Source organism: Arachis hypogaea, chromosome 2 (genome assembly GCF_003086295.3).
Source record: "Arachis hypogaea cultivar Tifrunner chromosome 2, arahy.Tifrunner.gnm2.J5K5, whole genome shotgun sequence".
NCBI classification, from domain to species: domain Eukaryota; kingdom Viridiplantae; phylum Streptophyta; class Magnoliopsida; order Fabales; family Fabaceae; genus Arachis; species Arachis hypogaea.
Genome location: NC_092037.1, coordinates 87,282,269 through 87,308,117, shown reverse-complemented (window position 1 = coordinate 87,308,117; position 25,849 = coordinate 87,282,269). Strand labels below are relative to the sequence as shown.

Here is a 25,849-nt window from a genome sequence, read left to right as displayed (position 1 = left end):
AATTATATTGTTACCAATTAGAATAAAGGAAAAATAATTATGATTTCAAAACAATATTAAGATGAAAATATTTAAAAATAATTTCAAAAAAGGAAATAAAGACAGAAAATAGTTTAAAAAAAAAAGAAAATAAAATCTCAGTTTAGTTTTATTGAGTGACAGATAATTTTTTTTATAAAATAGAGATAAAATTTAAACGCTAGACTTTATTTGAAAAATGTTTCTTTTATATATATTTTTTAGATAATATGGAATACTTTTTTATTAATATTTTTAATATTAAAAATAAAAGAATGTACATAATGGCAATTATTGGAGTCAAAATGAAATGAATGAGATTCTCCAAATAAGAGGAAGAATATAAGTAAAAATAGTAGAAAATAGAAATAAGGAAAGAAAAGGAGGGCAAAAGAGTCAATTAAAGTGGATTGTCACATGAAGGCGAACATGGGGAAAATCAAAGCAAAGCATAAACACTATATATATGAAATGAAACCATGAGAATATAGAAAACGCAGAAATTTAGCACAACACAAATTCACATTCTCCCACTTCCCCCTCAGATTTCGGAAACCCTCTCTCTCGTTCTCTCTATCTTTCTTTCTTCCTCTCATTTCAACAAAAACGCTTTCTCCATCATTGTTTGCAAAAACCGCAAACCGGAAACAATAAACATACACATTTAGTTAACTTCTTATATTTATTTATTTTTTAAAAATTAATTATTATTTGTTTTTTTATTGTGTTTGCTTCGGCATCGGTCACCGAAACAAAAGCCACGATGTCGTCCGGCGGCGCCGCCGCGAGCTCATCAAGCACAAGCCCAAGGGTCGCACCGGGCCCCACCACCACTCGCCGTCGCGTCGCCGACTCCACCACCATCAACAACAACAACCTCGTCCTCGTCGACGGCGACCCCAACCCCCAAAACCAACCGCAACAGCAACAACACTCTTCAAGCTTCTCCGATTTCTCCGACAACCGCGACGACGACGACGACAATCCTTCGTCGTCGTCGTCGTTTCCGCACCACCACCACCACCACCACGCGCTGCACCCAATCACGCGGTACCTGGTCCACCGCACGCGCCACCTGCCGGTGGAGTCGCTTCTGGTGCGGTTCGAACACGCGTTCCTGTGGATGCTGGTGACGATTCAATCCATGAGGAGCGGGAGGAAGATAGGGAGGAAGATCTTGGTGGCGATGATGGTGATGGTGGTGGTGTCGCTTTTCGTGAAGGTTTCGATGATCGGAGGGATGGTTGAGATGAACGGAAAGAGCATCGAGAACGGGCAGTTGATATTGCAGAGGTTCAAACACGATTGGATATCGGCGCAGAAGGTTGTTACGGAAACCGACACCACGGAGACTCAAACTTCAATGCCCAAAAGGGTTCTTGAGAGGATCGAAGTAAGTCTTCCTTTTATTCTATTCTAATTCTTCTTCATTCTTCACCCTCTTAATCACGTTTCTGGAAAACTCTTTTATTTCAACACTTAATGTTTGTGTTAATACTTAATAGATAACTAACTAATTCAATTTAAAAAAAAAATAGAGGTTTTGTGTTGTAAAATGATTTTAAGGTGAATTTAAGATTAATTTTTTTTTCTCGTGTGCGTTTAAAAGGGAATATACTTTAAGCTTGTTTTCTCATTTTCCTTGTCTGGGTTGCTCAAAAGATCCCTTAGAAATCAGAATTTTACACCCTCTACTTTTTTTGTTTTCTTTTTTTTTTTTCAATTTGGTGGGAAAAAAGGCTGAGGTAGAAAGATCATAAACGTGGTGATTTATTTTTTTTTCAAGCTTTGGTGATTCAGTGCATTTGATATTTTTAACAAAGTTACAAATGAAGGGATCGTTAAAGCAGATAAGATTCATCTCTCTAGATTTTTAATTTATTACAATATTTCGTTGATATCGTTGGTTTTATTTTTAACATTTTTGCAATATCCTTGAGAGGTTAGCCGTTACTGATTTTTTGTCCCTTTCCCTCTCAATCACGTTTCTACCAATAAAGGTATTTGTCTTTTACCCTCTTTTGGGGAGTCACAGCTTTTTTTCCTTTCCCCCTATTTTATTACTTTTCTTTTTTGGAGACAAAGTTTAGTGGTTAAATAAATAAAAAAGGTTAAAAAAAGTGCTAATTTGGTTGTTAACCATTATTCATCATATTGAGTCTCGGTTTAGTTTGGTGTCAAAAGTAATTACTTAACTAGGAATGAATCTAACGATTGTGTGCTACAAAGTCGTTTTTATTTTGGACTTGTGATTTTCTTGGTGTTGAAGTTTTGGTTTTGTGATTAAGTTGAATTGTCTCGTAGTAATATTTGGAAGTTTCTTAAGCCATTTTTTCTTTTCAAAATTTTGACTCGTTATTAGAACGTGTCAGTTTGTATAGTGGGCGCCTACTGGCAGCACGGATACTGAAAATTAAATGGGTAGTGTTCTAAGTGTGGTGGCTCTGACCAATAAATTTAATTTATTTATTTATTTTTATTTTTTTTGGTTCATTTTTTTAATAGATTCCAGAAATATGGAGGAAACCAAATAGTGACAACTATTACAAATGCATTTCCAGACCCAAGAATCGACCCAGTATGTATATTATATATTTGTCTTTATATGTTTATCTATACTTATTGCGTTTGATTCACTTGTCTCACTTGTAATTGCACATTTTAATAATTTCAGAATCAAAAAAGACCAATGGCTATCTTCTTGTTCATGCCAACGGTGGATTGAATCAAATGAGAACTGGGGTAAGATTTAAGAAGACTCTTAATTTTGCTTTAAGTTATATGATTAGATGTAAATGTAATATCACCTAACCACACCATAGGAAAGATTAATATAATTTATCCTGTAATTTGATAAAAAAGTGAGTCATTTTTCCTTTTCCACAATGAATATTGATATTTATGTTAATATGCTAATCCTATGAAGCTTGATTAAAATGTAGATATGTGATATGGTTGCCGTGGCAAAAGTAATGAATGCCACACTTGTTCTTCCTTCCCTTGATCATGATTCATTTTGGACTGATCCAAGGTAAATTCCTGATTCCAGTTTTTTATGTATAAAGTGTGACATTGATGATTTTAAATCCTCATGTTATCAATTTTCCAAAAATATAACGTCCCTAATATATTTCAGTGACTTTAAAGATATTTTTGATTGGAGGCACTTCATGAAAGTTTTGAAAGACGACATTGACATAGTTGAGTATTTGCCGGTTAAGTATGCATCTGTCAAGCCACTTCTCAAGGCCCCAGTTTCTTGGTCAAAGGTGTGTTTGGGAAACAATTCTATTCCGCAATGATTCGGCTCTTCTAAAGTGAAAGCTATGTTTTAGGGAGTAAAGTGCAACAGACTCGTTAGAAAATAAATAAAAAATTATTTTTAGATCATGCATATGGTTTGTATCATCTTATTAAGTTTCACATTTTGTAGACTCTTAGATTCCAAATTGAGTTTATGAGTCGAGTTTTATGATCAAAGTTTAGCTAAGCTCAGTTTAGGTGATCTCTTGAGTTTGATTACCTTGAAACAATTCTTGCTTTTCTTAGTGGGCGCAATGGTGGCTTAGATGCTTCTTCATTTTGCAGGCTAGTTACTACAGAGGAGAGATTCTACCACTGTTGAAGAGACACAAGGTCATACAGTTTACTCACACGGATTCTAGACTTGCCAACAATGGCATTGCTTCCTCAATTCAGAGGCTTCGATGCCGTGCCAATTATGAAGCTCTCAGGTACACAACAGAGATTGAAGAGCTAGGAAGGACACTGGTGAACAGGCTAAGAACCAATAATGAACGATATATTGCCCTTCATTTAAGGTGTTTTCTTGTTCTTCACTTAATTCTCTTTGCTTATTTTTGTTGTCTTGTTGGTCTCACCAAGTTCAGTAGACACACAAGATAGAAATAAGACAGTAAGATTGTGTCACTGTCTTTGTTTCTATTTTCTCCAGTTTTTGGATCAACTAAAAAAATGGACAAATTTGTATCACAACAGAAACATTTTCTGTTTCTGCATTATATCTATTGTTTGGAGATGGTTACCGAACGAGGCATTAAAGTTTTCTTGACTCTAGTTAGAGTGTGAAGCTCTGCTTTTTCTTTTTTGTTAATTTATTTACAAGACTTTAATCAACAATCAAACTAAGGCTTCCTACTTTGTTTTTGCTTACTTTGTAGATATGAGAAAGACATGCTAGCTTTCACTGGCTGCAGCCACAATCTAACAGCAGAGGAAGCAGAGGAACTTAGGGTTATGAGATATGAAGTGAAGCATTGGAAGGAAAAAGAGATTGATAGTGTGGAGAAAAGATTGCTTGGTGGATGCCCTATGTCACCTAGAGAGGCAGCCGTTTTCTTGAAGGCAATGGGGTACCCTTCATCGACGACAATCTACATTGTCGCCGGGCCTATATATGGTAGCAATAGCATGGCGGCATTTAGGGCAGAGTACCCTAATGTCTTCACTCACTCTACTCTTGCAACTGAGGAGGAGCTGGAGCCTTTCAAGCCATACCAGAACCGGCTCGCCGCCTTGGATTATATCGTGGCATTGGAGAGTGATGTGTTTGTTTATACTTATGATGGAAACATGGCAAAGGCTGTGCAGGGCCATAGGAGGTTTGAAGGATTCAGGAAAACTATCAATCCTGACAGGTCAGTTCACAAAGGTCTTTTAGAAAAGTACCTTAGAAGTGTTGCAACAAATGGGACCTTAGAAATTTTTACATGGAAATTGTATTTGTCACTGACATATAATCTGTTTCCTTTCTTTTTCAGATTGAATTTTGTGAGACTGATTGATCAATTGGATGAAGGTTCCATGGAATGGGAAGCATTTTCTTCTGAGGTCAAGAACTTGCATTCTAATAGGCTAGGTGCTCCTTATCTCAGACAGGTAGGCGAGTCGCCAAGAATCGAGGAGAATTTCTTCGCGAATCCCTTCCCCGGTTGTGTATGTAACAAGTCTCAGGAGATGATCACAGCACTGAAACTTGATCATCGAATCGGCCTCGACTCGCAAAGATAGTACACTGGATTTTTTGATACGTAGTTAAAATTGGTTGGGGTTCTTCACAATGTGTATTGTGTTAAAAATGGCACTGTATTTAAGAAAAGGTTAAAAAAAAGGAAAAAGCTCATTCATGTTGTTATGGTGGGAATGTTGCTTCTTCCTTTGTTTCAAGCCAAGTTTGATGTGGCTGCTGAAGAATCTAAAGGGACATTTGTGTTAGGGTTCTTCTCATTTCACTAAAAAGTATGAGTTTCCGTTTTAGGGAAGGAACAGATAGAAGGTTTTTTGTGTATAATCAATACAAGGCATAGATTAAGATTATAGTGGGAGATTGGCATTTATGACGAAATTACTCTTGTGGAAGTGGAGGGGATTATAATGTATTCATTGATTCTTTTTTGAGAAAAACAATCTCCAAATGGAGCATATAGTTACAATTCTTCAAGGATGTAACATTTGAAACATAGGAATTTTTTTTCCCATTGAAGTGTTTTGTGTATTATTTATATTGTTTTGCAACAATCTGCCTTTGAGTGCAGTAAAGAATGTACAAATATTTGTAATTAGTAATTACATTGATTTATTATTCTTTCTGATATTCGTTGCAGCTATCCATAGCTTATAACTACCAACAAATCTTGGTAAGACAATTATATACATTAAAATTAGTTACTGAATTAAACAACGCTTATATCTACAAATAAATATATAATCTCTAATTTTTTATATATACCTTTTAAATAGTTATCCAAATATTGACAAAAATTCAAATCAAATGTAAAAATTGTTTTATAAATACAAACATCGTTATTTATAAAAAAACATGATTTTTTTTATTTGTCACGTTTATAAATCTTTTAAATCTTCATTGTATATATGATTAAAAATTATTTTTGTTAGCGATATATACTTTAAAATACCATTTTGGTATCTAAGTATTATGATTCTTGTTTTCGCTTTACAACGTGTTTCCTTGTAGTTGGATTAAGGGAACAATTTGGATACTTACGTAAAGGGGAAATTGATAATTGAATCATACATCATATTATTCATTCTTTCTTTCATAACAGAAGCAATTCTTTTTGTGTGTTAAGATTCGTTTAGTTGACTCAATTTGATGCCATTCGAAGCGTACGTAGTAGCCATAACGGAAGATACGGAATCGCAATGCAAATTTTAGAATTCTTAAATCAAATTTTCAACCCTTACTATTATTCATTTTATCACCAAAAATTAATTCTTGCCATTGTTTTATTTGGCTACCCAAATTAATAATGCTGGTTGGTTAGAGTAAATTTTATAGTGCGTTTGCGCAGTATTTTTATCCTAATAGTTCACATTAAGAAAAGAAAACGAAGTTGCTTGTAATAGTTTAAAGAATATATATATATATATACTTGAAATGAAAACCTTATCTCACAGTTTACCTTTTACTAATTATTATTTATTACTTACTACTAAACTTTTTTTTATGTTGAGTATCGTTTTTGTACTCAACGTTTGAGATAAGTTTTAAAATTGTCCTTAACATTTAAATCGTCTTATTAATTTTCCAACATTTTAAAATTGGTGCAATGTTCTCCTACCGTTAGTTAGAGATCTATTAACAAAATTGACGGCTGGATAAAATTGAGACGATTTTGAAATGTTAGAAATTTATATAGGACGAAAATATTGGGAACAAAAATGATACATAGAAATAAATTTTAATTTTATCCTTCAATAATATAAATTTTTTACAGTATATAGTTATTCAATTATTTTTTAATCACATCTAAGTAAATTGTACTTAATCATATTACTTTCATCCTAAATATATTTATTTTTTTTATAATTTTACTCTTAAAGACTTTTACTTATCATGAAATATTTGTAAAATGACTAGTACATAAACTTGCACAAGAAAAAAAACGAGCATGATACATATACAATAATGTCTAAATTGTACTTTTTGTCTCTGATGTATCAAAATTTTTTAATGTTTAATTTAGTTAAATTTTATTTTAAATTTTAAAATAAAAATTTTAATTTTATCCTTCAATAATATCAATTTTTATAGTAGATAATTATTCAATTATTTTTTTAATTTTACTCTTAATCACATTAATTTTTTAAGTGAATTTATTTTTGATTAACAACAAAATTAAAAAATAAATGAAGTAATTATTTGTCATAAAAAATAAAATTATTGAAGAAAAGATTAGCGTTTATTAAAAAATGTAAAATAAAATTTAATTAAATTAAACATTAACCAAGTTTGCTATATCAGAAATAAAAAAATATAATTTATACTTTATTATATATATACATTTTTTTTCCAAGATAAAATTGATTTCATTGAATGAAATAGGTGGTCCAAAAACGGACAGCACAACAAAGATAAATGTGGATGGTCCAACTTATATCATAATAGCCTAATTCAATAAAAAGAAAGAAAACCAAAAAGTAAAGTAACTAGTAGGTGAAGGGACTCTTCAGGAATGGATAGTCAAGGAAGGTGACGGTCTTCTTCCATGGCGTGGCGAGCAGCATCAACAATTTGAAGAGGATGGCGCCTCTGGTTTTCAAATAGAGTCTCATTCCGAGCCTTCCAAATCTGCCATAGTACGTTTGTTGCAAGCTCCTTCTTCTTCGTCGAATTACTTCCAAACTTCAAATTTTTGTCAAACTCACTCCACCAAATCTATGGTTCTTCAATTAAAGTTGGAACAAGTAGATTAGTGATTTGCCAAGTCTCAGCAGCGTCTATGCACATCCAGAGGGAATGAGCAATAGTTTCAGAGGACCGGTTGTATCGCTGACATAATGGACTCACAGATGGAAATCCTTTACTTAGCCGTTGTTGGACAGGTAGGCCTTTGTGCATAATTTTCCAGAAAAAATTTTCAATCTTGGATTGGCATTTGATACTCCAAATATCAGTCCATAGTGGCTTATTTCGACACTGTTCTGGCAGGAACTCCACTGGGGGGGTGGAAGAATTGGAACGCTAGCTAGTACCCAGACGCTATTGAATAGCATCCATTTTCCTCCTTTAGCCAAGTAACCTCATCATCACCTTGTTGGATTTCAGTGTTTATGATAGCCTCTGTAATTTCTGGTCTGAATAGTTCTTGTATTAGTATCTGGTTCCATGTTCTGTTTGGTAAAATTAGGTCTGAAACTCATGTAGGATTAAGCTCTGAATTAGTCTCTATATTAGGAATAATAGACAGATAATCACAAACCTATGAATCTTCTCTTATTCTGATATTTGAATCGTTGCCCACCCTCCATCGGATACCTTTTTCTAGAACTTGTCTGCCCTCTACTACACTTCTCCATCCCCAAGATGGGTTGTTGCCAACTTCTGCGCTGAGAAAATTGGAGTTTGGTGATTTTCAGTGGCTAAGAGAAGGGGGGTTGAATCTTAGCCCCCTTTTTGCTTGGTTACACTTGCTGTTCTTTGAGGAGTGATGATTGGATTTTTGACGGCTTAGAAATTCAATAATGAAATCTCGTTGTAAAGTATAGCTTCTAAACCAAGCAATAATCCTTTCATACAAAAGATTGTTTGTCACAAGTAACAAACCCCTAAATTTATAAACCGAAGTATTGAACCTCAGGTCGTTCTCCCTACGAATTGTAATGAAGTGTTTTGTTATTGGTTGTGAGTTATTTTTGGGGTTTTAATAAGAAGCATGAAAAATAAGTGGCAAGAAAGTAAACTAAGGCCTAAAAAGGTCTTGGCAAGGGTTGGTGGTCAAGGATCTCTATCCTAATCACTAACCACAATATGAGAATTGGCAAGGATTAATCTCACTAAATCATCCTTTAACTAATAGTAAAGGAAAGTTAAATGAGCTATATCAATCCAAGTCCATAAGTCCCAACTCTCCACTAATTCAATTAGTGAGAACTAGAGTCAATGGCTCCCAATCATCAATCACTTGGACATTAGTAACTCAAGAGGTCCTAAGTTACCTTTCCAAGCCAAGAGTATAAAATTCTACTCTAAAATCCAACCAAGCATTTCATCAAACACTTGGAAGGCATAAAAGAAAATCATAGTAAATCAACAACAAGAACAAAATCTAACAACAATTATTGCAAAGAATTAAAAACAACAAATCAAAAGGAACACAATTATTATGATTTACCTTGAATTGAATTGAAAGAGAAGGGAAGGAACAAAAGTAGATCTACAACAAAGTATAAGAACAATATAAAAGAAATTACAAGAAAAGAATAGAAGAAGACGAATGTAACAACAAGGAATTAAAAGGTAGAAGTAGAAGAAAGCAAAGATTAAAACCTAGATCTAAGAACTAATCCTAATCCTAATCCTAGAGAGAAGTGAGAGCTTCTCTCTCTAGAAACTAACTCTAACTACTAAACTAAGCTAATGATGACAAGTGTGTTGATTCTCCTTCAATCCTTGGCTTAAATAGCATCAGAAATGAGTTGGATTGGGCCCACAAGGCTTCTAAAATCGCTGGCCACGAGTTGCATTAAGTGGGTCATGTGCCACCATCGGCGCGTCCGCGTACCGTGCGCGTGCGCGCCCCTATGTGCGATGCAACTATGGCAAATCTTATATCATTTCGAAGCCCCGAATGTTAGCTTTCCAACCCAACTGAAACCGCATCATTTGGACCTTTGTAACTCAAGTTATGGTCAATTAAGTGCGAAGAGGTCAGGCTTGACAGCTTTTCGGTTCCATCATTTCTTCATGAGTTCTCCATTTCTTCATGCTTTTCCTCTATTCCCTTGATCCAATCTTTGCCTCCTAAATCTGAAATCACTTAGCAAACATATCAAGGCATCTAATAGATTCAAGGTGAATTAAATTTAGCTATTTTGAGTCCTAAAAAGCATGTTTTCACTCTTAAGCACAATTAAGGGAGAAGTTATAAAACCATGCTATTTAATTGAATAAATGTGGGTAAAAGGTGATAAAATCCCCAAGAATCAATACAAGATAAACCCTACAAATGGGGTTTATCAAGGAGACTTTTTGATTTTTGTCTCGTCACTTGACACGAGATATTTTTCAGTTTTAGCTCCTGTGCAGTAGAAACAGAAATGGAGTAGAAGAGAGAAAAAATTACACCCAGATATATCCTGGTTCAGCTGCTAAGTGCAGTGCAGCCTACATCCAATCTCCATCACAACCATGATGGAATTTTACTATAATCTTCTTGATTACAGACTGTAAAGTGCTAACCCAACTTACAAGGGGATTCTCACAGAATCATGAAACACAACATAGATGTACAAAGGAACTCTAAGGACATCTATGGCTTTTTCTTTTAATTTTTCACTCTCTGTCTTTTTCCGCTCTATGGCTTTTTCATACAAACCTCACTGTTTACCTTTTTCTATGAGACTCAAGACATGACAAAATTAAACAGAAAAATATAAAATAGAATACATTGAAGGAAAAGAAAATCTGTAAGCTTAGGTAGCTCTGAGAATTCTGTGCCTTGCACTCTCACTGCTTACTTCTAACTCCTTGAATCAAACCGTGACTGTTCACCCTTTTTATAGAAGAGGGAAGCCTCCACAGTTGAAACAAAAACCAAGCTTAACTTCTTTTCCTTCACACATAACCGGTTCGGCCAGAGAGAGAGAGAGAGAAGAGGTAACCCATACAAGACCCAACATGCAAATACCTCTAGTTCTTCCTTGATCATCATCCTACATCAATCCGAGCGCTCCATCCTTGGCTTGCTCTCCAAGATGAAATTCTGGCCCTTGATGCTTCATGATGATGATGGCTTCATCTGCTCCAATCTCTGCCTCTTCCATCACGTAGCCACCCCAGCTACCTTCTGTGGTGGTTGAGTAGAATCAGAGACAAGCCATCCATCCAAGGATCTTCTCCTTGCTGGCCGAGATCTTTACTTCCATTTTTGGTATGGAGGAGTCAAGATCTCTTCACAATATCTTACCACCAGTGAAAGAGAATCTTAGCCACAGCATACTTTTTGTTTTCTTTTTCTTGCCATCATGGTGATGGTCTTGTTGCTTGCTCCATCTTCTTTTCGGTGAGTAGGTGTAGCTTCCATGGTTGCTGGGTAATGACCGAAAGAGATGAAGAAAGTTGAGAGAGAAGAAAGAGAAATTTGAACATTAATTAATGGATTTTGATAAAGCAAATTAAATGTCCACTTCCCTTTCATTGAGCAACGTGTAGCTTAATGATATCCATCAAATCAATGGCCAACTCTCTCTCATGTTTCCAATGCATATATTAACTTCACTTTAATGAATTTTGAATTCTATCACTTGGTGAAAGTTGAGATCCGTTGGAAGGCATAAGGCAAATTATAACATTTGCTTTCCTGATGAATTATTTTCGGATCATGCATTGGAGTGTATAGCAAAATATGTTTAACTTGGGCTTGTAGCAATAATGGATCAATTTGGCCCAAGTAACATAACAATCAATTCAGCCATATAATATAGAAACATTCAACAAGGCTGAATGTATATTTTGATTTGGGCTTGCAATATTTGTTTTATTTTTCGGCCCAATTATAAACCTGCATCACAAAATTATTAATTAACATATGTTAAATGAAAATCAAATTAATAATTTTGTAATTAATATAATTAATAATGTTAGTCATCACAAACATTAATTTGGAATTTTCCAAACTCATCAATCTCCCTCTTGATGACTGGTGGACGAAATTGTGATTCATACTTAAATTGTTGTTCGAAATTGATTGCCCCAGTAATGGCTCTAAAAGCTTGGTGCTCAATACCATGGTCTAAACATAACTTTACAACTTCGCTCAACTAACCAGCAAGTGTATTGGGTCGTCCAAGTAATACCTTACGTGAGTAAGGGTCGATCCCACAGAGATTGTTGGTATGAAGCAAGTCATGGTCATCTTGTAAATCACAGTCAGGCGGATTCAAATGTATTAAGAGATTATAGTGTATGAAAATAAATAAAATAGGATAGAGATACTTATGTAGATTCATTGGTGGGAATTTCAGATAAGTGTATGGAAATGCTTGTCCCTGTTGGATCTCTGCTTTCCTACTGCCTTCCTTCAATCCTTCTTATTCCTTTCCATGACAAGCTGTATGTAGGGCATCATCGTTGTCAATGGCTACATCCCATCCTCTCAGTGAAAAAGGTCCAAATGTTCTTGTCACAGCACGGCTAATCATTTGTCGGTTCTCGATCATGTCGGAATAGAATCCATTGATTCTTTTGCGTTTGTCATCATGCCCAACAATCGCGAGTTTGAAGCTCGTCACAGTCATTCAATCCCAGAATCCTACTCGGAATACCACAGACAAGGTTTAGACTTTCCGGATTCTCATGAATGTTGCCATCAATTCTAGCTTATACCATGAAGACTCTGATCTCACAGAATGGAAGGCTCGGTTGTCAGGCGAGGGGCAACCATGCGTCGTGCATCAGGAATCCAAGAGATACGCACTCTAGCTTTCGCTTGTAGAACGGAAGTGGTTGTCAGGAACACGTTCATAAGGATGGATGATTATGAGTGTCACGGATCATCACATCCATCAGGTTGAAGTACGAATGGTATCTTAGAATAAGAATAAATCGAATTGAATAGAAAATAGTAGTAATTGCATTAAAATTTGAGGTACAGCAGAGCTCCACACCCTTAATCTATGGTATGTAGAAACTCCACCGTTGAAAATACATAAGTGATGAAGGTCTAGGCATGGCCGAATGGCCAGCCCCCAAAACGTGATCACAGGATCAAAATACCATCCAGGATGTGGTCAAAAGACGACTAATACAATAGTAAAATGTCATATTTATACTAGACTAGCTACTAGGGTTTACAGAAGTAAGTAATTGATGCAGAAATCTACTTTCGGGGCCCACTTGGTGTGTGCTTGGGCTGAGCCTGAATGTTACACGTGCAGAGGCTTTTCTTGGAGTTGAACGCCAAGTTGTAACGTGTTTTTGGCGTTCAACTCTGGTTCGTGACGTGTTTCTGGCGTTTGACTCCAGAATGCAGCATGGAACTGGCGTTGAGCGCCAATTTACGTCATCTAATCTCGAATAAAGTATGGACTATTATATATTACTGGAAAGCTCTGGATGTCTACTTTCCAACGCCTTTGAGAGCGCGCCATTTGGAGTTCTGTAGCTCTAGAAAATATATTTCGAGTGCAGGGAGGTCAGATTCCAACAGCATCAGCAGTCCTTTGTCAGCCTTCTATTAAAGTTTTGCTCAGGTCCCTCAATTTCAGCCAGAAAATACCTGAAATCACAGAAAAACACACAAACTCATAGTAAAGTTCAGAAATGTGAATTTAGCATAAAACTAATGAAAACATCCCTAAAAGTAACTAGATCACACTAAAAACTACCTAAAACAATACCAAAAAGCGTATAAATTATCCGCTCATCAATGACAAACATTATTAAAATTGAAATAGAAAAAAATTTAAGATTGAGTAAAGAATACTCCCTTTGAATATGTGAATTTCTCCCCCTTTCAAATTGTCACATGGCTCCCCCTTGATATATGCTATTTTTACTAAGGAAAGTACTAACCTATAACAATCTTAATCAAGCTTAAGGTAACAATGTTATTCAACATATTAATTTTGAAATGTTGAATGCTTGATTTATGAGCAGAGTTAGATTGATAATCAAAACTCATTTGTTATCATAAATTGATTTTCTGCTCAAATTATGATAAAAAATCTTTTAAAAATAAATTGCTGTTTAAAAAATTTTCTATTTAAATCAGAGCAACATACTTAATTACTTATGGTAAGAAAATATTTTTAAACACAGCATGATCACAGCAATTTTCAACATTTATTTTCATACCCAATGCTTAAAGGAACTGCCAAAAATAAAGTATTCAGCAAACATATTTACCAAGATGAATCAGAATACTCCTATTCCACTAGTAGCAAGCTTATTCATCAAGATAAAACTATCACAAGAATACATGTTAACAACCAATTAACAACCAGGCAGCTATAATATCAAAACAAATGCATCACGATTATAATCAACCAATCATTATTAGTATGCATTATCAAGCATTAGGTGTATCCTTTTAACAAGGGTGATCATGAACTCTCAAAAGAGAATTTCATCCCCTGTTTTCCAGTTTCAATTTTCAGCACCCTTTCTCCCCTTTTTGTCATCAAAGGGGTACCTGCAAAGAGATTTGACATAGGAAGCAGAGTATGCAAAATATAACCCAAAAGTATCCACAAAATATCACAAAGTTATAGTACTAACAGTATCCAACCCAACAAAACAAAGTATCAAATTGAGCCTAAGTATGCCAATATCAAAATAGAGAAAACAGTAATTAATCATCAGATAGATTAAAATCAGATTCTTCAGCGCCTTCTTCACTACCAACTCCCAGATCCTTCTCCAAGTTTTCCAGCATCAGATCCACTCTATCTTTACATCTCCCCCAAGCCCTTTCATTTTCATAGGCCAGCTTGCGAGCCGCTATATGATATTGCACCATTAGCTCAGACATATTTGAGAATTCAGTGAGAATTTCCTTTATTGATTCGGTTGCTTTGGAGGATTCAGGCTGACTCTCAAAGTCGCTATCCGAAGGCATGGATTTCTTACCCTTGGTTCCTTTAACAGCTCTACCTCCTTTGATCATAGAAACCTTGTTTTTTACATCCTCAATTGTTAAATCTACCTTAAAGTACTCAAAAATACACGTGAGAAACATACCATAAGGTAAATTAGCCTTTTTGGTACTTTTTACAGACTCCCACATATGTCTAATCATGAGGTAACTAAAGGAAAGAGGAGATGAAGTAACAAGAGCAAATATTAGGAGAGAATCAGATAGTGTTATCCTGTTATGAGAACCACTCTGTGAGATCAAAATGTGAGTTATGATACGGTGCAGCAGTGAGTTGGTTGGTCCAGGAGCTTTGTGAGTAGGGACAGTGCCGTCTAATCCAAACCGATTTTCACAAATATGTTGAAGAGCTTGCTTGTATGTAACCCCAACGTGTGCATCCCATGTGTCAGTCATATATACCCTTGGTCCTTCATCGGTGTAGCCAAGTGCAGAGCCGATAGTCTCAGCGTTCAGAGTGATATGCACACGCTTCACATAGGAGTGAAGACTACCATCAATCAATCTTAGATTAGCATAAAATTGCTTCACCAACCCTGGATAAACCATTTTGTGAATGAGGAGCAATGGGGACTATTTGAGATTGTCAAACAGAGGATGTAAGTTGATCCCTTTAGCAGCCAGAGAATCAAGATTCACCAAGTATGAGAGACACATATGCCTCTTTTCCAATACCTCCTGGTGGAACTCATAGAATGCACATGTAGAGAACCTTGAAGGATCATAGTGAGAATGTGGCTTGTGAAATCTGTTCTTGAATTCCAATGATTCAAGATTTGCGGGTTCTTTGGTCTCGTGCAATACGAAACCTTTGGTTTTCTGAAAACTCCTTCCGGAAGTGGCTTTTTTTGGTGGAGAAGGTGGCAGTGATGGAATCGGTGAGGTGTGCGATTCTTCCTCTAGTTCAACACTGGGTTCCTTGTTCTTTTCACTTTTCCTCCTTCCAGAGGATTTCTGGGCTATTACTTTGCGCCTCATGGATTCGGGTTGCTTGGTGGAAGGTGAGGGAGAAGATGAAGAAATGGAGTGAATATGTATATGGGTGTGAGTTTGGGGAGTGGAAGGTTTTTGAGATAGACGAATTCTTTCACACTTTCTCGGTGCAGTTTTCTTTTTCATTTTGTGAAGAGGATGAATGGGGATGGAGGTTGAAGAGAAGGCTGAAGGGTGAGGTGAGTGGAGGAAAGCAATAAATGTGGAGTGGAGAGAGAATCAAGGGAATTAAATGTCCATTAAGTGGCGGTTAATACCCAAGGGTTTTCTCTTTTACTTGAAAAAGTGGTTTCCTTGAATCAAGGGATTAGTTGAAAGAAAAGATTTGATTTGACACCATGCTTCTTCCAATAAGATTTGATGAGACAACAAAGTGATTTTGATTTTTCAAAAAAAAAATGAGGAACTAACACAACGGTCATAGTGGGCTCAAAGAGATTTGGTATGGCTCACAAAAATTAAGTTCTGCACAGCCTCCCCCTTGATCACATCCCTTCCATCATTCTTATTTTTATCTCGTCCATTCCTACGAGACAAAACTGGGCATAATCAGAATTTCACAAATTATCAACAGAAACAAGATTAATCATTCCCAAGCTTTTTCTTAATGAACAGAATCTGTCTTCACAGAGGGATTTTGTAAAAATATTAGCAAGTTGGTCTTCAGATTTTACAAATTGAATATCAATAGTACCATTTTGCACATGTTCTCTAATAAAATGATATTTGATCTCAATGTGCTTTGTTCTTGAGTGCAAAACAGGATTTTTTGAAATATTTATAGCACTCATATTATCACAAAATAATGGTATACTATTGATCTTTAATTTGTAATCTTCTAACTGCGTTTTTAACCAAATTAATTGTGAACAACATGCAGATGCAGATATGTATTCAGCTTCAGCTGTAGATAGAGCTACTGTGACTTGTTTTTTACTTGACCACATATTGAGTGAACTTCCAAGGAAGTAGCACATGCCGGAGGTGCTCCTTCTATCCACTCTATCTCCGCATAATCTGCATCACAAAACCCTACTACACAAAAATTATCAGATTTTGGATACCACAAGCCATCATCACTAGTTCCCTTAATGTATCTAATGATGCGTTTAACGGCTGAAAGATGGGATTCCTTTGGGTGAGATTGAAACCTTTAACATACACCCACACTTTGAACAATATCCGGTCTAGAGGAGGTAAGATACATTAGTGAACCAAACATTCCTCTATACCGTGTTTCATCCACATCTTCGCCATCATCATCCTTTTCAAGTTTAGTGTTTGGATGCATTGGTGTTCCCATTGGTTTAGAGTTTTCTAGGCCAGACTTTTTGATAAGTTCTTTTGCATACTTTCCTTGGTGAATAAAGGTACCACTAGGAGTTTGTTTAATTTGGAGGCCAAGAAAGAAAGTAAGCTCTCCCATTAAACTCATCTCAAACTCACTAGTCATGAGTTTTCCAAACTCTTCACACAAGGACTCATTAGCCGATCCAAACACAATGTCATCCACATTAACTTGAACTAGGAGAATATCATCATTAGATGCTTTAATGAATAAAGTTGTGTCCGTGGCACCCCTTTGAAATTGATTTTCTAATAGAAAAGCACTAAACCTTTCATACCAAGCTCTTGGAGCTTGTCTAAGACCATAAAGAGCCTTAGAGAGTTTGAAAACATGATTTGGAAAATCCTTATGTTCAAAACCGGGGGGTTGAGCCACATACACTTCTCTATCAATAAAGCCATTAAAGAAAGCACATTTAACATCCATTTGAAATATTTTAAAACCCTTATGGGCAGCATAGACAAGAAGCAATCTAATTGCTTCCATTCTAGCTACCGGAGCAAAAGATTCATCAAAATCTATACCCTTTTCTTGGTCGTAACCTTGGGCCACTAATCTAGCCTTGTTACGAACAACTTGTCCATCCTCACCAAGTTTATTTTTAAACACCCACTTAGTACCCGTAACTTTCTTACCATCCGAATGAGGTACTAGTGTCCAAACCTCATTCTTGTCAAATTGAGCAAGCTCCTCTTCCATGGCTTTTACCCATGATGGGTCTTCAAGAGCTTGTTTGACATTGTTCGGCTCCAATTGTGACAAGAGTACAAAATTGCTTGATTCGGATTGCCTTTTGGTTGAGGATCTTGTGGTCACACTTTGAGAAGGATCTCCAATGATAAAGTCATGAGGGTAACCCCTCATCGACTTCCATTCTCTAGGTTTCCTTTGTGGTGTTGAGCTTTGTTGAACTTCTGTGGGTCTTACTGTTTCAGTTTCTCTTGCTAGCTCAGGAGATAAAATGGAAATGTCTCCTCCGTTTTGACGAGACAAAACTGGACTGACAGATTCTTCATTTTGAGCAGACTTGGGATTTTCTTTGCTTGTTCCAGCTTCTTCACAATCTGAATTATTATCTATCACAGTACTGAGAATTAAATTAGAATCACAAAAAGTAACATGTATGGATTCCTCTATAGTTCTATGATCTTTGAGGTAAATTCTATAGGCTTTGCTAGTAGTAAAGTATCCAACAAACATGCCCTCATATGATTTTGGATCAAATTTGCCAAGATTTTCTTTGTTATTAAGCACAAAACACTTGCATCCAAAAATATGAAAATACTTAAGATTTGGAGGGGTTCCTTTCCATAGCTCATAAGGAGTTTTCTTTAACCCTTTTCTAATAATGGTCCTATTCAAAATGTAGCATGCTGTGTTTACAAATTCGGCCCATAGAAATTTAGGGACCTCATTCTCACATAACATAGCCCTAGTCATCTCTTGAAGGTTTCTATTCCTTCTTTCAACAATCCCATTTTGTTGAGGTGTTCTAGGACATGAAAAATTATGAGTAATTCCAAAGTCATCACAGAATTTTTCAAAGTGTTGGTTTTTAAATTCTTTTCTGTGATCACTTCTCAAATGGGCCACTTTTAAATCTTTTTCATTTTGAATTTTCTTGCAAAGGGTTGAAAAAGCAAGAAAAGCATCATTTTTATGAGCAAGAAAAAGTACCCAACCAAATCTAGAGTAATCATCTACCACTACTAAACCATAGTGTTTACCTCCTAGACTTTGAGTTCTTGTTGGACCAAAAAGATCAATGTGTAACATCTCTAATGGCCTCTTGGTTGAAATTCGATCTTTTGGTTTAAAAGATGATTTTACTTGTTTGCCTAATTGACAGCATCACAAGTAAGATCTTTATCAAATTTGATATTGGGAATTCCTCTAACCAAAATTTTCTTTATTAGCTTAGAAATTTGGTACATGCTAGCATGACCCAACTTTCTATGACATAGCCATTTTTCAGAATCAAGAGAGGTAAAACATGTTACATTTTGTTCTTTCAAGTCCTCAAGCATTAATCCATACACATTGTTGCATCTTTTAGCTTCAAACAAAATATCCCCAGTTTTCTCACAAACAACCAAACACACAAACTTTCTAAAAATGACTTCAAATCCTAAATCACACAATTGGCTTACACTAAGTAAGTTATGTTTCAAACCATTTACAAGAAGAATATCATTTATACAAGATGAAAAGCTTTTACCAACTTTTTCAACGGCCACTATCTTTCCTTTACCATCATCATCGAAAGTGACAAGTCCTCCATCATATTCATCAAGCTTTATGAAGAAGGTTGTCTTTCTGGTCATGTGCCTAGAGCATCCACTGTCCATGTACCACATATTTTTCTTCCTCTTGGACGCTAGGCATACCTACAAAGTGAGCTCAAGTGACCTTAGGTATCCAAATCTTCTTGGATCCTTTCACGTTAAACCATCTCCTATGTCCCAAACCATTGTAATAAAAAATAACTTTGTAAACTTTATCACCAATCATTCTTTCACCAAAAAAATACTGAATGGGAAAATAACCGTTTCGGTTGCATAGCCTACAAAACCTTAGAGTTGTTGTTTTGTTAAAGTAGGTGGGATCTTGAAACCTTGTGTCATTAGAAGAAGAGGCTCTATTTTGAAAAGAGGGTTTCTCATCAGATTTATAAAACTCCAAACCAGCTTTATCAAAGAGTGGTTTTTAACTAGCCAATATTTGATTTAAATTTTTAGAACTTTGAGTGAACTTGGCTAAGTCATTTTCAAGACTTCTAACCTTTTTCAACAACTCTTCATTTTCCTTGAAACAGTTTACATATGCAACTACCGAATGATCACTTTCACAACTTCTAAGTTGAGCTTTCAACTGCTTATTTTCTTCTACAAGATCACAAGCAGTTTCGGTCTCCCTTAGGTTTTCTTTAAGAAAACTATTTTCAGCTTTAAGAATGATAATTTGTTGTTCAAGATCTTGATTATCAAGTAGAAAACATCTTATTTTTTCAGAAATGTGATCTATCATAAGATGAAGGTCTTCAGTAGTGTCAGGGTTATGAAAGATTACTTGATCTATATGATCTGCCATGAGACAAGGCTGTGACTTGGTCTCAGATTCTTCATCACTATCAGAGTCATTTTCCAAAATTTTCCATGATGCCATCAGACCCTTCTTCTTTCTCCCTTTTTGCTTCTCCTCTTTCTTTAACTTGGGACAATCAGATTTGAAGTGCCCCATTTTCTTGCAGTTGTAACAAGTTACTTTGCTAAGGTCTTTCTTCATTTTCCTTGAGTTGTTGCCTTTGCCTTTGAACTTCACCATTTTCTTGAATTTTTTGGCAAACAACACAAATTCATTTTCAGAGGAGTTATCACTGGATTCATCATCCAGGGGGTTAGTTACAGAAGAAAAAGCAATTCCTTTCTTTTTTGATTCTTTTTTCAAATAAGTGTTTTCAAAAGCAAGAAGGTTTCTTCTCAAATCATCACATGTCATGGAATCAAGGCTACTACTCTCAGAAATAATTAAAGCTTTTGTTTCCCACTCTTTAGTGAGACATCTCAACACTCTTCTCACAAGCACAGAATCAGAATGTGTTATTCCCATAGCATCCAAGCCAACAACGATGGTGTTGAACCGTTCGAACAGTTCATCAATGGATTCTCCTTCCTTCATTGCAAACATTTCATACTCTCTGTTTAACATGTTTATTCGAGTCTTCTTCACAATGGTGGTTCCTTCATGAGTAATTTGCAGTTTATCCCATATTTTCTTTACCGCTGTGCATCGTGATACCCATCGGTATTCCTCAAAGCTGATAGCACAATTGAGTAGATTTACAGTCTTGGCATTTAGCTCCACCTTCTTTCTATCTTCCTCGGTCCAGCTTGCTTCTGGTTTAAGAGTGACTACTCCTTCAGCACTTGTATTAGTTGGAAATTGAGGACCCTCTAGGATGATTTTCCAAAGCCTGTAGTCTACTGCTTGCACAAAGATTTTCATTCTCTCCTTCCAATAGGTATAGTTTTTTCCATTGAAAAGAGGTGGTCTGTTGCTTGATTGTCCTTCTGTAAGGTTGTAGGACACCAGATTTGAGCCACTACTTTTTGCCATATGGATCTTTTCTCCAAGCTGCAAAGCTTGATCTCTTTGAGACCAAGCTCTGATACCAATTGATAATTTTTAGTGGCTAAGAGAAGGGGAGTTGAATCTTAGCCCCCTTTTTGCTTGGTTACACTTACTGTTCTTTGAGGAAACTTTTTTATTTTTGTCTCGTCCCTAGCCACGAGACTTTTATTTTTGTCTCGTCACTTGGCACGAGATATTTTTCAGTTTTAGCTCCTGTGCAGTAGAAACAGAAATGGAGTAGAAGAGAGAGAAAATTACACCCAGATATATCCTGGTTCAGCTGCTAAGTGCAGTGCAGCCTACATCCAGTCTCTATCATAACCATGATGGAATTTCACTATAATCTTCTTGATTACATACTGTAAAGTGCTAACCCAACTTACAAGGGGATTCCCACAGAATCATGAAACACAATATAGATGTACAAAGGAACTCTAAGGACATCTATGACTTTTTCTTTTAATTTTGCACTCTCTGCCTTTTTCCGCTCTATGGCTTTTTCATACAAACCTCACTGTTTGCCTTTTTCCATGAGACTCAAGACATGACAAAATTAAATAGAAAAATACAAAACAGAATACATTGAAGAAGAAGACAATCTGTAAGTTTAGGTAGCTCTGAGAATTCTGTGCCTTGCACTCTCACTGCTTACTTCTAACTCCTTGAATTAAACCGTGACTGTTTACCCTTTTTATAGAAGGGGAAAGCCTCCACAGTTGAAACAAAAACCAAGCTTAACTTCTTTTCCTTCACACATAACCGGTTCAGCCAGAGAGAGAGAAGAGGTAACCCATGCAAGACCTAACATGCAAATACCTCTAGTTCTTCCTTGATCATCATCCTACATCAATTCGAGCGCTCCATCCTTGGCTTGCTCTCCAAGATGAAATTCTGGCCCTTGATGCTTCATGATGATGATGGCTTCATCTGCTCTAATCTCTGCCTCTTCCATCACATAGCCACCCTAGCTACCTTCTGTGGTGGTTGAGCAGAATCAGAGACAAGCCATCCCTCCAAGGATCTTCTCCTTGCTGGCCGAGATCTTTACTTCCATTTTTGGTATGGAGGAGCCAAGATCTCTTCACAATATCTTACCACCAGTGAATGAGAATCTTAGCCACAGCATACTTTTTGTTTTCTTTTTCTTGCCATCATGGTGATGGTCTTGTTGTTTGCTCCATCTTCTTTTCGGTGAGTAGGTGTAGCTTCCATGGTTGCTGGGTAATGACCGAAAGAGATGAAGAAAGTTGAGAGAGAAGAAAGAAAAATTTGAACATTAACTAATAGATTTTGATAAAGCAAATTAAATGTCCACTTCCCTTTCACTGAGCAACGTGTAGCTTAATGATATCCATCAAATCAATGGCCAACTCTCTCTCATATTTTCAATGCATATATTAACTTCACTTTAATGAATTTTGAATTCCATCACTTGGTAAAAGTTGAGATCCGTTGGAAGACATAAGGCAAATTATAACATTTGCTTTCCTGATGAATTATTTTTGGATCATGCATTGGGGTGTATAGCAAAATATGTTTAACTTGGGCTTGTAGCAATAATGGATCAATTTGGTCCAAGTAACATAACAATCAATTCAGCCATATAATATAGAAACATTCAACAAAGCTGAATGTATATTTTGATTTGGGCTTGCAACATTTGTTTTATTTTTCGGCCCAATTATAAACCTGCATCACAAAATTATTAATTAACATATGTTAAATGAAAATCAAATTAATAATTTTGTAATTTAGATAATTAATAATGTTTAGTCATCACAAACATTAATTTGGAGTTTTCCAAACTCATCAGAGTCTTTGAAATATTTACTTCGGTACACCCTAAAGATTAGAGAGTTTGTTCTTATAAGCAGTTTCCAGCCTTGCTTGGCTAGCCTTGCAAGATTAAAAGCTTTAAGATCTTTGAAATTGAGACCCCCTTGACTCTTGGGCCTACAAGTAATCCGCCACCCAATCCATTGCATTCTCCTTTTCGATCCTTTTTGACCCCAGCAACACTGTAAGATGGCTCTTTGTATGTCTTCTATTAGTGTTTTCAGGAGTTTAAAGAATTGAGAGTGTAAATAGGCACTACTGTGGCAACCGCCTTGATAAGAACCTCCCTTCCACTCGATGACAGTAGAGTCCGTTTCCAATGTTGCAGTTTCTATATCACTTTATCCTTGATGTAATTAAAGATGGATTTTTTTACCTCTGCACTATAGCTGGCAAGCCCAAGTATCTATTCTGGTTACCCACGTGTGGAACATGTAGTAATTCAGATAACATATCTCGGGTCTGGGTGGGTGTGTTCCTGCTAAAAAAGATTGAAGACTTGTCTAAGTTAATTGTTTGTCCACTAATCTTTTCATAGTTACGTAAGACCCGGAGTAAACTCTGGCAGTCCTGAACTGTAGCCTTACTGAATAAAATTGAGTCATCTACAAAAAATAAGTGGCTAACTTTAGGACATCTGCGATTAAGTCTCAACCCAAAAAACTTTAGGCTCTGTTCTCCTCTGTGGAGCAGATGGGATAGACCCTCTACACAGAATAAAAAGAGATAGGATGAAAGAGGATCGCCTTGTTGCAATCCTCTACATGGTCTAAAGTAACCATGAGGTGCACCATCCACAGTAACAGAGTAGGAAACCATAGTCATCAGTTCCTTAATCCAATCCACCCACTTTTTACAAAATCCGAGTTTCTCCATCATGGCTCAGAAAGTATTCCATTCAACCCGGTCATACGCTTTGCTCATATCAAGTTTCAAAACAAGTTCATAATCACCATATCTTTTGTTCTTCAGAGAGTGCATAAATTCATGGGCTATCAAAACATTGACACTAATAAGTCTTCTTTTTATAAAGGCACTTTTTGAGTCGCTAATGACCCTGTGCATAACTGATTGCAATCTGTGTACATTATCTTTGAAATAATTTTATAAGCTATAGTGCTAAGGCTTATAGGTTTAATCTGTTTCAAAGAATTAGTATCATGCACCTTAGGAATTAAGCATATATTAGTATGATTGAAAGCTTTTAGTACTTTACCTCCCCCGAAAAAACTCTTAACTGCACAGACCACATCTCCTTTGATAGTCTCCAAAAAGCATTGAAACAATTTAGCCGTGAAACTATTTTCTCCTAGAGCTGAAAAATGGTTAATTGAAAACATAGCTGATTTGACTTTTTTTCTGAAATAGGCCTCATCAGAGTTCGGTTTATTGCTGTTGTTATTTTTCCAGGCATTCCTTGTAACTCTTCAGTAGGATCTTTAGGAAAGCTGGTTGAGAAAAGTTTTTCAAAATACCTTTGAACAATTTCAGCAATGTCCATCGCATCCGATGCCGTCTCCCCGTTCTCATCTCTAAGCTCTTTAATTTTGTTCTTTCTATTCCTAGCTTGAAACTTGGAGTGGAAGAACTTCGTATTTTTATCCCCCCATTTCAACCATTGTACTCGGGATTTTTCTCTCCAGTATCTTTCTTTTTGCTCAAAAGCTTCCTTAAGCTCAGCTTCCAAAATACGAATTGTTGCTCCATTTGCAAACTGCCCCTTGTTTGTTTCATCTGATATCTTCTCTTTAAGGCTCATGATTTTTAAATTTGAATTGGAGTTAGAGGTTCTTTGCCACTCCACCAGCTTATGCCTGCAAAATTTTAACTTTCCAACCAATTTAAACATTGCTGACCCCACTACCTCGTGCCTCCAAGCTTGCTTGATTAAATTGACAACCTCTTCATTCTCACACCATCGCTCTTGAAATCGAAATCTTCTTTTATATCCCCTTTCTTCCTTGTGTGAACATAATAGAAATGCCTTATGGTCTGAGCCTAAGTCATCTAGGTGTTTGACAAAGACATCAGAAAATTCAGACCTCCATGCCATTGAAACAAGAGCTCTGTCTAGCCTTTCCTGTATAAAATTACCTCCAAACTGCCTATTATTCCAAGTAAATTTTTCTCCTTCAAACCCTATGTCCACCAATCCTCCCGCATTAATGAAGTCATTGAACTTTTGGATCGAGGCATCTGATTTAGCTCTACCACCCTCTTTCTCGTGATGCGCTCTGATAGCGTTAAAATCCCTAATTACTACCACTCGGTCTCCCCCATACGCCATAATCTGCAGTAGCTTTGTGTATTTCTCATCTCTTCCAGCCTCATCAGTGTGTAAGTAAACACCAATAACTTCTCATTTCCTACCCTCCTGTTGGCTTTCCATGATAAAGTGAATGAAAAACGTATCATGCTTCAATATTTGTACCTTAACTCCTTCCTTCCATATTACGACCAAACCTCCTGCCATTCCAGTAGGGTTCATTGCAAAGCAAGACTGAAAACCTATCCTCCACAGCATTCCTTCCACAGTCGAGATATTATTTTTTGTTTCGGATAAAAATAATAATTTATTAATCCCTCTGATGTTGTGAACTGTCAAGTGTTTATCCAAAACTTGACAATTTCACATCACCATCTTCATACCTCCTTGGGTGCCAATTGTTGGGTGGCACCCACTTCATGTTCTGATTCAGCCATTTCCTCCGAGTATTGTTTCTTATAGCTAGTTATCCCGCTGCTCCCTTCCGTCCTCCTTTTACCCCTGAGATTGCACTGTACGAATTTTTTCTTCTAGCTATCTGTTTCATTTTCAATTTCTTTGGATTCTCCTTCTCTCCCTTCGCCTCCGCCACTCCAATGGAGAAAGTTATCCCCTCCATTT

General features: G+C 36.2%; 2 protein-coding genes across 2 annotated transcripts; one reads left to right on the top strand and one right to left on the bottom strand.

The window, feature by feature from the left end:
• Positions 1-469: 469 nt before the first annotated feature.
• Positions 470-5,630, top strand: LOC112749269 (O-fucosyltransferase 19). Its single transcript, XM_025797531.3, has 8 exons — positions 470-1,411; positions 2,524-2,596; positions 2,693-2,760; positions 2,961-3,049; positions 3,155-3,287; positions 3,607-3,839; positions 4,200-4,676; positions 4,800-5,630. The coding sequence occupies exons 1-8, from the start codon at positions 782-784 to the stop codon at positions 5,047-5,049; spliced, it is 1,953 nt and encodes a 650-aa protein (XP_025653316.1). The 5' UTR covers positions 470-781; the 3' UTR covers positions 5,050-5,630.
• Positions 5,631-23,844: 18,214 nt separating this feature from the next.
• Positions 23,845-25,249, bottom strand: LOC140177194 (uncharacterized). Its single transcript, XM_072210135.1, has 2 exons — positions 24,438-25,249; positions 23,845-24,040 (listed from the first exon to the last, which is right to left on the bottom strand). Exons 1-2 carry the CDS (start codon positions 25,247-25,249, stop codon positions 23,845-23,847), a joined length of 1,008 nt encoding a protein of 335 aa, XP_072066236.1.
• Between the last annotated feature and the right edge of the window lie 600 nt (positions 25,250-25,849).